The sequence below is a fragment of the Bidens hawaiensis genome, unplaced genomic scaffold (genome assembly GCF_021521415.1).
Source record: "Bidens hawaiensis isolate Kalapana, Puna unplaced genomic scaffold, B.hawaiensis_p1.1 tig00003775_1, whole genome shotgun sequence".
Taxonomy (NCBI): domain Eukaryota; kingdom Viridiplantae; phylum Streptophyta; class Magnoliopsida; order Asterales; family Asteraceae; genus Bidens; species Bidens hawaiensis.
In genome coordinates this window covers 98,366-112,123 of record NW_027491217.1, presented here as the reverse complement: position 1 = coordinate 112,123, position 13,758 = coordinate 98,366, and the positions used below count along the sequence as shown (strand labels likewise).

Here is a 13,758-nt window from a genome sequence, read left to right as displayed (position 1 = left end):
TATTTAAGGTTTTGGTCCAATAGTTTCAAGTTTGCAATTTTCGTCCTTGTAGTCTCATTTCACTTACAATTAAACCTGAATTTATTAACCTCGTTAAGTCTGGTCGTTAACCAATTTGTGTGCCTCTCACGTGAAGACCAGTTTTGTTGTTCTTCTCCCCAAATAAACCTTGGTCCTAATTCGCAAGGCCCTCTCACGTGAGGGGCTGGGGTGTATTTGGGGGGGAAAGGAAAAAACAAGGAACAAAACTGCCCCGTCACGTAAAGGGCATACTTATGGGTTTAACGACCAGTCTTAATGATTAGGGAATTCAGGTTTAATTGAAAGTGAAATGAAACCATAGAGAATAAAATTGCAAACTTGAAACTATTAGACTAAAACCGCAGATTTGAACAAACCACAAGGACGAAAATCGCAGTTCACTGAAATACGTATTATAATAAAGAAAGAGTGAAAATACATGTCTACCCCTGACTTAACGATTAAATATAACGGGGTTGGTGATTTGGATGTAATTGACAAGAACTGGGAAACGTAGAGGGTCCAAATGCAAAAAATAAACTTTTTGGACTAAATTCGCATTATTTGTCTAATCACAAGGACAAAAATGACACTTTACTCTTTTTCTTTATACCCGCACCCAAATATATGTCCCAAATGCATGAATGAGTAGTTTCTACGCCCGTAACAATCAAACAAAAGTCATACGCAGGTTTCTAACAAAAACAATGCGACTTAAAATATAAATTAAAAGACAAACGCGTGTTCGCTTACAAAATCACTAGGTAAAAACAATTCTCCTAGTCTTAAGTTATAGATCCAGCAAAACCATCACAAACATATAAAGTTTAAATAGTAACAGTGTGCAATCAAAAGACCGATGTAGACAACATGTTTAAAAACCATAAAAGTTTTTTAAGGACTAATATCTCAATAAGAAACCAGACCCCTTTGACCACCAGGTGAACCTGACCTTGACCGGGACCTGGTTTCAGCCACTTTCTTAGGATGCTTACGTGGCGACAAAGATGGAGACCTGGAGATAGATCGTCTGGGTGATGTCACCCTCGGTCCAAGACGAGATTTCAATTTGTCACTAATGTTGGCCCGTCTTTCAACCGGGCTTGGGCTGCGCCCATTTCTGATGCGTGTAATGCTCCTGCTACGACTCCTTCGCCTATACCTGCAAAAGGGCAAAGTTGTCATTCCTTCTTTTCGCATACACCCGTTTCAAAACAAACCATGTTTGTGTGTGCGCGCGCGGGTGTGTGTGTGTGTGTGTGTGAGAGAGAGAGAGAGAGAGATAACCTGGCAGGGCTCCTGCCTCTTGGCGGACTTCTGTTACGTGGTGGCGGGGAGCGATCAGAATACCTTCTAGAATTTGGATATCTGTTATCATAAAATGTAGCTTTTGTGATCATATGTATATGTATATGTATATGTATATATGTATATAAATCAAAATTGCAACTTGTAGTACAATATATCAAACTTGATAATTACCTGTCATGATACCATCCGCGAGCATAACCAAACTGATGAGATCTACGTGGGGACCGCTCAGGGCTAGGCGTGCGATATTTCCGTGCAAAGGAATATTCCTTAGTGAAACCACGCCCTTTCCTAATTCGTTTTGGAGTGCCATTTGGAGATCGGCTTCTTGATAAGCTTCTTGTCTTCACTTGATCAGTACTTTTCGGTAAAGATTTAGTATCTTCCGGAATCCTTGGGCTCCTTGTAACCCTATTTGAAGTTGGGCTTGCATTTTTTTTAGATTGGCTCCTTACAGGACTTCGATCACCCCTTATGCAAAATAATAATAGAAAAATAAATATCATGCATAGAGAACAACATATGTGAGCAAGTAAAGGAGTACTTGGATGTGTGATATGAAACTAGTTTCAAAACGCGCATCCAATCACCCCTAAAAGTACATCATTACAAGAAAATATCAACAAACCTGGATTTACTGGAGTCGTATGAATGCTGACGTGGACTGTTAGAAGGCTTTTCAGATATAGCTTCCTTATCATTGCCATTTGTAACAAGCACCTTGTCCTTTTCTTCTGCGGAATCATATTTCTTTGAATCGGTATCCTTACGCACCTTTGCTTCAGGAACTTCTTTCCTGACTACATATGTAACACCAAAAAGTCGGTACTATAACTAACAAACTAAATTAATAGCAATAAGATTAATAATAATAATAATCATAATAATAACTACTTGGAGGCTTGTTTTTAGCCTTCACAGCACGCCGGCGGTTTGCTTTCCCGTCATCAGAGCTGCTACTGGTACTCCCGCTTTCTGAATCACTTGAGCTATCCGAGCTCCTAAAGTCAACGTCTATAAGTTAGAAAGATGACACAAAAGAAAAATCAAAAGTAATATAAAAAGCATACCGTTTTGACTTCCGCTTTGACCTTCGGGAAGTCAAGCCTCTCCGTTTGCTCTTAGTCTGCTTGTCATTTCTCTTTTTTGACCTCTTCTTACGACGTCTCCCGTCACTAGAACTTGAAGAGTCTGAATCAGACTCTGAGTAGGAATCACTCTCTGAAGAATAAGAGTCCGAATCGGAATCGGAATCTGATTCAGATGATGAGTACTTCCTTTGTTTTTTCCTTTTATCCTTGGCAGTTGATCCCCTCCGTTTTTTAACGCGGTCGTCAGAACTTTCATCCGAACTCTCGTCAGAAGATATTGCTTTCTTCCCAGTTTTTTTCTTTTTACCTAAAAAGAATGGTCAAACACGTCAAAACAAGTTCGGTCAATGTGTTAACATGATTACAGAAACTTTATTAATACAATACCTTTATCAGACTCCCTCGCATTGTTCTTTTTATCTTCACAAATTTCACCACAGTCTGCGATTTTTACCAGCCCGGAGGGTTTTCCATCCGCTGTTCCCAACTGCTCCATCTTTTTAACAGTTTCCATTCCTTTTATTACCTTTCCAAATACAACATGTTTCCTAACATATAAACCATTAAACAAGCGTTAATAAAAACGACCCTAAGAAATTTAGTAAAAAAATACTTTTAAAATCAACGTTTAAAGGCGTATGTCATAAGTTTATAATCAATTAACTAAATCTATTATTTGATTATAAACGTACAGTATAAGCTCTTAAATGTCAATTTTGGAAGTACGGTTTCTAAAAAGAAACTGACTTGATAAATACATTCAATTAATATGCAATGTGTCCTAATTATAATGATATATTTATAACTTTTAATCAGTCAGAATAATGAATTACCCATCAAGATGCGGCTGACGTTTGAAGATTATAAAGAACTGGGATCCATTTGTATTTTGGCCGCCATTTGCCATAGATAGCATACCGGGCTCGCTATGATCCAGTTTAAAATTCTCATCTACAAAGAACAGATGAAAGTGTTAGTGCTAACATAAATAAGTGGCAATAAATAAATTAAAAAATATAAACATGAAAAAATAAAATGAATATTTCTAATAATGTACCTGCAAACTTTCCTCCATAGATGCTTTCTCCACCGGTGCCTGCAAACCATATAAAGATCACGATTCACGCCTTACAAATCTGGCATGCGGATGGAAGCTTAAAAAAAGGCTTCTTCACTCTTATCAATAACAAGATTTAAATAAAACACATACCATTTTGTTTTGAGAAATCGCCTCCCTGCAACAATGAGAGAAAAGTTATTTTACAGTTTTTACATGAACGTGTGTAAGAGCATTCTAGGGGTGTACACAAGCCAAGCCTCTCGTGAGCTATTCAAGATCGGCTTGTTAAAAGCTGGAAACAAGTCAAGCTGGTAAAATTACTAACGAGCTGCTGAACCACTTGTGAGCTACTCAAGATTGGTTCGTTAAAAGCTAGAATCGAGCCCAGCTGGTAAAAATGTAAAATTACTCACGAGCCGAGCCACTTGTGAGCTACTCAAGCTCAGCTCGTTAAAAGCAAGAATCGAGCTGAGATGATAAAATTATTCATGAGCCGAGCCACTTGTGAGTTACTCAAGCTCGGTAAAAGCTATCTGGTGAAATTACTCGCAAGCAGAGCCGCTCGTGAACGACTCAAAATCAGCTCGTTAAAAGCTATAGTCGAGCTAAGCTTGTAAACTACTCAGCCGAGCCGCTTGTAAGATACAAAATATTGGCTTGTTAAAAGCTAGAATCCAGCCGAGCTGGTAAAACAACTCACGAGCCGAGCTCAGCCGATACGGCGATGCATGCCAAGCTCGAACTCTGCTCGGCTCATTTACACCCCTAAGATTCTTCAAGCCTATCAAATATTAAAAATGCCAATCTGAAAGTAAATTCGTTATCTTTTTAAATGAATCCCTATATCTAAAAAAAACCTTAATTGCACAACTTTGAATATAATTTGCAAATGTGTACTATTTGATCAAAATAAACATATAAAGTTATAAACATACTTGAGCCATAAATCCTTTAATAATCCGATGAAACACAACTCCTTTGTAATGCAACGGTTTTCCAGTAGTACTTCCAATTCCCATTTCCCCTACACATATAATAACCACATAACTACAACATTCAACGCAAACACACGTCTTTTTCATAAACTACACTTATTCAGACCGCACGGGTCAGCAGTCAACACGCACCTGTGCAAAGTGCTCGAAAATTCTCGGCCGTTCTCGGCACAACATCCACAAAAAGCTGCAATTTTTAAGCCATTAACTTCCATAACATTATTACTAGAACAAGTTTACTAAAACAGCATAACGAACCTCGATTACGAGCCGTTCAACCGGGCTTCCATCGATCGACACATCCAAAAACACACAAGGGTTTTTCTTCTTACTCATTTTTCTTCACAATGCAGATCCTAAAACATACAATTAACATGTAACTTAATATTACATAAATAAAATAAGATCTAGCTAAACAATGAACATACAATTAATAATATAACATTAAAACCCTAAACCCTAAATCATGTTATAAGTATGTGTTGTGCACATAAACCCTAGGCTCAATTGAAATTAAACACGATGTAATAGTTAAGCAAGTAGAGGCATAAGTGATGCAAAAGTAAGATATAGAAACTCACCGGTGGATGACGGCGGCGCACGGCGGAATATGATGGCGAGTCCCAGATTCTTTTTTGCCTTCGTTTCGTTTGTATTTATTTATATTTCATTCACCAAAAAGTTTAATATTTTACGTCATATATACACATATATATATATATATATATATATATATATATATTACTATGTTGAACTCCATGTATACACAAATAATTAATTAAAATTTTAAACTTTAGCCATTAAATAAATACAGTTAACAAAATGATCATATATTGTTAATATAATTAAAATTACACAAATATTTTATAAATAAGTAAAACCTTCCTTGTACACTATATTTGTGATTATATTGGTCGGTATACATTGTTTATCAAAAATCAAAATCTTTAGTTCATGTTTATTTGTTACTCTAGATAAGGTAATATAACAGGTCTGATTATAACTCTTCCATGTGACAAATAAGGTTCTTCATGTATATACCAACTCTAGATAAATAATAATGTATCCGTGAAACTAACAAAAAATTAATGCACATAAAATATATTAAAAAGTCAAAACTTTTGTTTAGAAGAAGCCAAAACTGTTATAGAATCTTGATGCAACACGGAAATTAACCAACAAATACGAATGCCGTGTTCGGTTTCATGTGTACGATATAATTTGGTTTTGGGTCGTGTTCGGGTTAGCTGGACCTACCAACCCAAGAACACGAGTACACGAACCGTGGAACAATTTTTTTAAAAACATTCAAAACAATATTTTGTCGGCTATTGAATCTGAAAATATAATAAGGGTTCGGGTCGTCTTCGGGTTAGCTGGACCTACCAACCCAGGAGCACGAGTACACGAACCGTGCTAGCAATATTTTTTAAAAATCAAAAGAAAACAAAGAAAACAAAAGAAATCCAAGTGATACCTTGGTGTCGGTTGTGCTTTAGTTTTGAAATTTTGATATAGTAAAGTTGCATCAATTACCACCCATCTTTTGTTATATGGTCATCTTTTCAAAACCGTAATACATCTTACGCAGGCATTGAATATGAAAATATATTAAAAAGTCAAAACTTTTTCTCAAAAGAAGCCAAAACTTATTATAGAATCTTGGTGCAAAACCGAGAATAACCAACAAAATACGAATGTCATGTTCAGTTCATGGGTACGATATAATTTGGTTTCGGGTCGTGTTCGGGTTAGCTGGGCCTACCAACCCAATAACACGAGTATACGAACTGTTAAACAATTTTTTTAAAAGGCATTCAAAACAATATTTTGTCGGCTATTGAATATGAAAATATAATAAGGGTTCGGGTCGTCTTCGGGTTTGCTGGACCTACCAACCAGGAACACAAGTACATGAACCGTGCTACAATATTACTTTAAAAATAAATTAAAAAAATAGAAAACAAAAGAAATCCAAGTGATATCTTGGTGCAGCAAGAGACTACGATTATTGCAGCGTAAGCGATGTGGAGGACATCAACAATGGCAACAGTAACTCCATATGCATCAAACCAAATGCAATTTAGATATACAACATGTATCTATAATGTTTATATCAAATATAAAATGAAACATACAACATTGTCTTTATCTCTTTCGACAACATATAGATGTAAAAAACTTTTCATCGTGCATATGGTGCAGGGCGTCAACAATAGGTAATCGATTATAACACTTTCTGGATTTGGAGTCATTACCTGCATAATAAATCATGAAAAAAATTTAAAAATTAGTTGAAAAGATAGAGAATAACCACTTACCAATATAACATCTTACTATTAAATTAAAATTGCAATTACAATATAATATATGATGTTTATCGCTTGATAATATATTAATTAAAAAGTGACAACTACATACATATTCGACAACAATCAACATCAACCAAATATTTAGTTAACGCCATCAAATCAATTTCAAAGGTTCATTTCTCTTGTTTTAATCCACTCCATGATTCATGGTAGGCACCAACAGTTCTATAGCATGGAATGTAAAATTACTTAAAAGTAAGCGACAATGGAACGATCTGAAGCAACGGTGGAGATGAACGGTAGCAGCGGTGGAGATGAACAGTCTCGTAGGTTTAATCAGTTAAGGGAGAAGGCAGCGAAGTAATGGCAGATTGGCAGCGAAGGGAAGAGGCGCCTAATTAAGTGTCTGCGGCGTAGGGTTTTTTTTTATTTGGAAGGGGGAAACAAACGGATTGAATAATATACGGATCTAGATAACATTAGTTGGGCGAGTTGATCCGAAATAATACCATTTTAGTGAATATGGGTTAAAAAAAGTGAAAAGCGATGAGAGGTTGACAAGTGGCAATATATAGTAGCCTTTTATTAGAGTAGTAAGATGCTATTAACTCGACCTGACCCGGCCCCGGTTAATGGTAATATCAGGATCTAAGAACTGATTATTGATTTAGGTCTCGCGAGTCTTATCGGTTTATGCTCAACTCTAGTCTCTATAGAAGAAAACGGGTGTTACCCGAATGTCTCGCTCGACCCGGACCAGGTTAATGGTAATCTCAGGACCCAAGAACTTATTATATAGTTAATAACCGGGTCTGATCGATTTGGGCCTCCCGGGTCTTAACCCCGATTTATACTCACCCCTATAGGAGCAATCGAGTCTTAGAATGCCCCGGCCAACCCCGACCCACCTGGACCTGGTTAACGGTTTTCAGGACATTGGAACTGACACTATTGTAATATAACAGGGTTTGGTCGGTTCGAATCTTGCATGTCTTGCGGGTCTTAATTGGTTTATGATCACCCCTACACATTATATACATTGTTAACTAGTATTAAAATCGTGTGTTGTGATGTGTAAACCCCGCTGGGAAATTAACGTCTTTAATGTTGAAATGCATATAAAAATAAGCACGTCACAACAGAAAAAATAAAACCGTTAAAAAAGTTCAAGTCAAAACGTTGACAAGAAAGGTTTGACGTGTGTACCTTTGTGTTCCGATTTCATTGGACTGTAAGAAATAGACAATTTTTTTTCTTTGTTATCCGATCGAAAGATGATATTAAAAGATAATAATGGTGATATTTCCAATATGTCACTTCCAATATGGGATTTTATACAAAAGCTAATGTTTTACTTTTCATAGTAGAAAACTTATATGTTGTTGTTGTAATATTGGTAATTTACACCGACACATAAAATGAAAATACGCATGCCCACAATGCACAAGTATGGGTCGAGGGTTATTTCGGGTATTAAACAGCTTCATTTTAGTAGGAAATTTAGTCTCAACATCGCTAACACATTTGTTTAAGTCCTGCAAAATGTTTCAAATCAAAATGGGTTTGATTAAGATGTCATGCAATGCTTGCAAAACCGATTTATACCTATTGTCATAACCAGAACACCTCACTTGCAAGTCTTGTCCATTCTATTTTTAGCCTTTATTTTGTTCATGAGTTAGTTAACATCATAATTCATAAATGATTTTATGTGCATTTTATCATGGGAGGCTTTGAGAGGGCACGTGTTTTCTCGGCGGCATGAAAATTTTAAATTTTTTATATATAAGATGTATATTTAGAATACCCAATCGTTGTTTCATAATGCCCGCACACTTTATATTAGGAAACTCATTTTAATATCATGATTTTGTTTGATTGTTATGTTACTTGCTATAACTTTAATCGTCGTTTAAAAAAATTGTTTACATTATTTAGTTCGTTAAAACTTAAATGACATATTGTTTCCAGCTCGACCAGAGTACGTGAATTCTTGGAGCCGGCCCTGCATTTTATATATTCATATGAAGTTTCTTGATGTGCTATTGCACTTGATTATCAATAAGATAGTTGTTGACAACAACTACATCACTTAGTTGCAAAGGTTGTTTCAAGGTCTGATTAATTTAACTTTTGTATGTTTTTTTTTTTCGGAATTTTATTAAAATCACAATGGACTTTTGGTAATTTTTCTTGATTTGTTTGTTATGTTTATGTGGGTAGTTTATCAATAAAATAGTTGTAGACAACTGGTAGTTTATTCATTTATATTTGTTTCCATCTTGAGTAGTAATCCCTTGAGTGTTGAAATTAAGTGGTAATAAATGGACTATGAAGTGAATTAGTGGAGTTGAATGATGAACCACACCTATTGTGACATATTGGAGGCCATTAACGTTTCACAAGAACCGTAACTTTGGCTTATACATGAGGGGACATGAGGTTAACATTAATTTATGTATCAAAGAATCTGATATAACTGTCTACAACGATTTGTAACAATGTTGGACGGTAGTCAGAATTATGTGTTATATTCATTATTGCAGCTAAATTGCTTAGAAGCAGGTACGTGAAGCTCAAGAACGTGAAACCTTTAGACATCATAAATGAAAATTTAGCTGTAGGTAACTGAGCTTATGTTGAATCCAACATAACATACGTTGACTGAGTTTTTTCTTACGCTAAGAATTGAGTTGGTCGTGGTGTTGTTTACACTAGCTTGTTAGGTGTTTTGTGTGTGTGTATGTGCGCGCATACATATAAAATTTAGAGTATATTACGGTTTTTGTCCCCATGGTTTGACCTCTTTAATCAACATTTCAGTCCAAAAATAATATTTTTGACAAATTAGGCATAAGGTTTACATTTTATAACCACTTTGGTTCATGTTCTTAACTCATATACGTTTTTTGATTTTTTAGATAAACAATGCCACGTGCCCTTACATATATATACTTTCTGAACGCGAATTTCTGTCTTCCGGACTTGTTAATTTAAAAATAGGATATTGTTTTGTTAAAGATTTATTTTTTGGACTAAAATTGTTAAAGAGAAAACCACGTAAGTCAAACCTGTAATTTACTCGATATTATATATACTATGAATACTAATTGTGTTCTTGTAATGCTTTAAATGAAGCTCATAGAGAAGATGAGGAACGGTTAAACGGTTCATGAACAAACATCACAAAGTTGGAACATGCATTTGAAAACATGTCTACATTATTTTTGTTAAATAAGATTCAAACAAAAATCTTATTTAGTGAAAACTAAAACCATGTTGATTTCAAAGTGTTGCAAACTATTATAGTCATGATATACAAAAGAATGTATGTAAGAAGACAAATTTTAAGACATATTTGTTCACATTACAATATGCACTAAGTAATCAATTTCCTTCAATCCAAATATGATGGAGACTAAAATGAAAATCATTCAAATCTAATTGTACCAAAGTACCACAGTCGGTGTTTTCATGTGATGTCTTTTTGACTCGGTTCACTAACTCACAATTACATATATTCAATTATTATTAGCTACAAACTATCTATACTATATAATAAATAAAGGTTCTTAATGCCACATGACATCACACAAGAAGGATTTTTACAAAACTTTCCACCTCTCTCTCTTATTAAATACATTTTCATTTTTATTAATAGTTTTATATTTAACTTTTTATTTCTTCTTAATCAATTGCTTTCTCTTTTTTAATATAAAATTTTAATACATAGATATATTATTTAGTTTTATATAAATATGTTGTATTAGTTATTAATATTAAGCTTTTATAAGTAACGAGTTTTCACGTTAATTTAGATAAAATAATTAATTTCAAATAAAGAAATTTTAACTTTATGTTTGTTTTGCAATAAAGATTATAAAAACTAAAGTCAATCGCTATAGATGGTTTGATTTGTTTTTGAGACAACATGTTTTAACGCATGGTAAGTTATGTGTTTCATTATCTAAAGTTGAAACAAAGAATAAAACGAAACTACTAATTTCATATGTAGGTTAAAATTACAAATATTTTATACAAAAAAATATTTAGAGATTTATAAATTTTCAGCAATTTTTTATTTCTATATTGCGTAATATGTAATTCATTATACCATATATTATATCTTTATATCATTTGAACATGTTTACATTGTGTTATTATCTAAACAAATTTATTTATTCTAATTCGTGTTCTACACGGGTCTTAATGTCATATGTCATTACACATGAGTGATCCTTACAAAATTTTCTCATATCTCTCCTTTTAAATATATATTTCTTTTTCTTATTAATAGTTTTATATTTTATTCTTTTTTTTCTTTTTAATATATTATTATTGAGTGAACTGCGGTTTCGTTCATATGGTTTGTCTAAATATACGATTTTAGTCCAATAGTTTTCCTTCATTTCTCTCATATTAACTATGTTGATCCTTACAAAATTTTTCCTCATATCTCATATTAACTACATTTCTCTTTTTAATATTTCATTTTCATTTTTTAATAATTCCATTATAATTTAAAAGAATTAATACCATCATAAATATGTTAATTTTTTTTAATATAAAAGACATTGAATTAGTTATTAATATTAGATTTTTATAAGTAACCAATACGAAACGGATGAGTTTCTTTAATCGATTAAAGTATCAAGCATTGTTCATGTCAAAACAGTTTAAGATTAGAATGACTTTTGGTCTACGGGTTGGTTTAAAAAAGTTGTCATTTACAACTAAGTTTTGATATAGAAATAACAAAGAAATAATTTATGATTTATGAATTTTCAAACAACTTTTTATTTCCAAATTGCGTAATGTGTAATTTTTTTACTGTATAATATATATTTTTATATATGTGATACATTTTTTTTGTATTTCACATTATGTTATTATTTAAAAACAATTACTTATTCTAACACGTGTGCTACACGGATAACTAACCTAGTCTTATAATATAATTTATGAACAAGTAATTTAAAGCTATATTATCACAACCTATTATTATTCAATTAATAATGACAATAGACATGTTTCCACAATAAAGGCTACTTAATACCTTTTATTGACCTATACATTTCAAAATGTTTAGAATAAGTATACCAAACTTTATAACAATTGCTGTAACGAGTTGTATGTTAAGCATTAATGGTTGTAACTACTTTTTAAAGTATAAGGTGACTCGTTCAATGCTTTGAATCCTTTGATTAAGGGTGGAGGCAAAACACACCTATCAATGTGTCATGTAACTTGTCCACCGCATGACTGTCGATAATTCTTTTATTGCAATTTAAAAAACATTCAGGTAGTCAGATATTAGAATAAAGTTGATAATAATAATAATAATAATAATAATAATAATACTGCCATTTTACCACTTCCACCTATGACTACCTTAATGATCATTGACTAACCGAGTTTGTGAGATCTAAGTTGATCATCACATATAGTTTAATGATAATATTACATGTTATAATATGATAAAATTTGTTTTTGAAGTTGAATGCATGTTTAACACAGTTTTTTTAAATATTTTATATGATATCCAGTTATTAAAAAAAATAGCCCCTGTATTTTGAAACATATATGATAAGTTGATATTACTTATAAGTCATGTTGCGTTTGAGACGTTTATATATTAAACTTTTTTTTTGAAAAGCGGTGATGTATTAAAATGAGCAAGAAACTAGGCCAAGTACAACGAAAAGCGCCCCCCCCCCCCCCCCCCCCGCGTTATGTTAATTTTTTTTTGGTGCGTTGTATACAAAACGCGCAGAAATGACACACAAAATCAAAAAATGACCGTTGTATGTTACTGTTGGAAAATAAAAAAAAAAAATTTATTTCTTTATATATTAAACCAACTAATTCCCAATCAAAACTCATCAAATTTATAAAACTTCTCTTTCAACTCTACAACTCTATAATTCCTTTACACAAAATTCACTATATATGGATCCTCCATCTATATATGAACAGTTTTTCGGGCCCGACCAACAAGCCGAGGACGTGAAGGAGGAACAGGCGGTTACGAGTGCGATTATGCTCACGACAAAGTATATGAGTTCCGTTACGGGTGCGATTAGCTCTCCACCCCCCGTTTCATAAAGAGCATATATCGAACGAGATCGTGCCGAAGCCAACAACTGGTTGATGGCGGATTACTTCTGCGACTCGCCGAGATACAAGAACCCGAAGACCTTTAGGCGTCGTTTTCGGATGTCTAAAAATTTATTTATGCGCATCACCAATGATTTGGAGCGTGAGTTTGATTACTTTCAGCAAAAGCCTGACGCTCGAGGGACGCTAGGATTCACGGCTATTCAGACGAATATTTTTTTTTTTATTTTCTTGTAATATTTATTTAATAAAATATTATTGTTATTTGATTATTCTTATTAAAAATTAAAAAAAAAAAGCAAAAAGTGTAAAAGTGACTGGGCGCCACGTGGCGCATAATGCCTGGATGTGGAAAGTTATAACTACAACCTATTTTTGTAAAAAACCATAACTCTGACTGGACGCCACGTGACGCATAATGCCTGGTAGTGGAGCTTTATAACTATACATGGTTTTACACTTACAATTACAAAGAGAAATTTACAACATTAAAATGGCTTTATTTCTCTCATTCAAGTGACTTCAATTTTATCGGGTTCTTTATCCAAAGGAAGGAAGAGGACTTTATGTCTCCAATCATTTCACCCGGTTTATATTTTTACTTACCTTACAAATCATTTCACATTTCATTTCAAAGCAACATAAGTTTATTATATAGGTCGTCGAATCAACATATCTAAAACTTCATCTATAAACAGGAATGCATTATAGGCTTATAGTTAGTTATCTTACAACATACAGATAAAAATTAGTATCACAACAAACCACTCACAGTTATATAGCTAAACTAAACATATATAATGTGTATTGTTCGTACATATTGTGTTGTAATGAAATCATGTGACAAGTCA

At 33.4% G+C, this 13,758-nt stretch overlaps 1 protein-coding gene across 1 annotated transcript; it reads right to left on the bottom strand.

Moving 5' to 3' along the window:
• Positions 1-754: 754 nt before the first annotated feature.
• On the bottom strand, positions 755-5,150 carry LOC143624377 (peptidyl-prolyl cis-trans isomerase CYP63-like). Its single transcript, XM_077095055.1, has 14 exons — positions 5,060-5,150; positions 4,737-4,834; positions 4,611-4,665; positions 4,419-4,507; positions 3,634-3,658; positions 3,481-3,519; positions 3,257-3,374; positions 2,811-2,971; positions 2,403-2,730; positions 2,227-2,333; positions 1,961-2,132; positions 1,504-1,803; positions 1,309-1,389; positions 755-1,183 (listed from the first exon to the last, which is right to left on the bottom strand). Exons 2-14 carry the CDS (start codon positions 4,812-4,814, stop codon positions 931-933), a joined length of 1,806 nt encoding a protein of 601 aa, XP_076951170.1. The 5' UTR covers positions 4,815-4,834; positions 5,060-5,150; the 3' UTR covers positions 755-930.
• Positions 5,151-13,758: the final 8,608 nt, after the last annotated feature.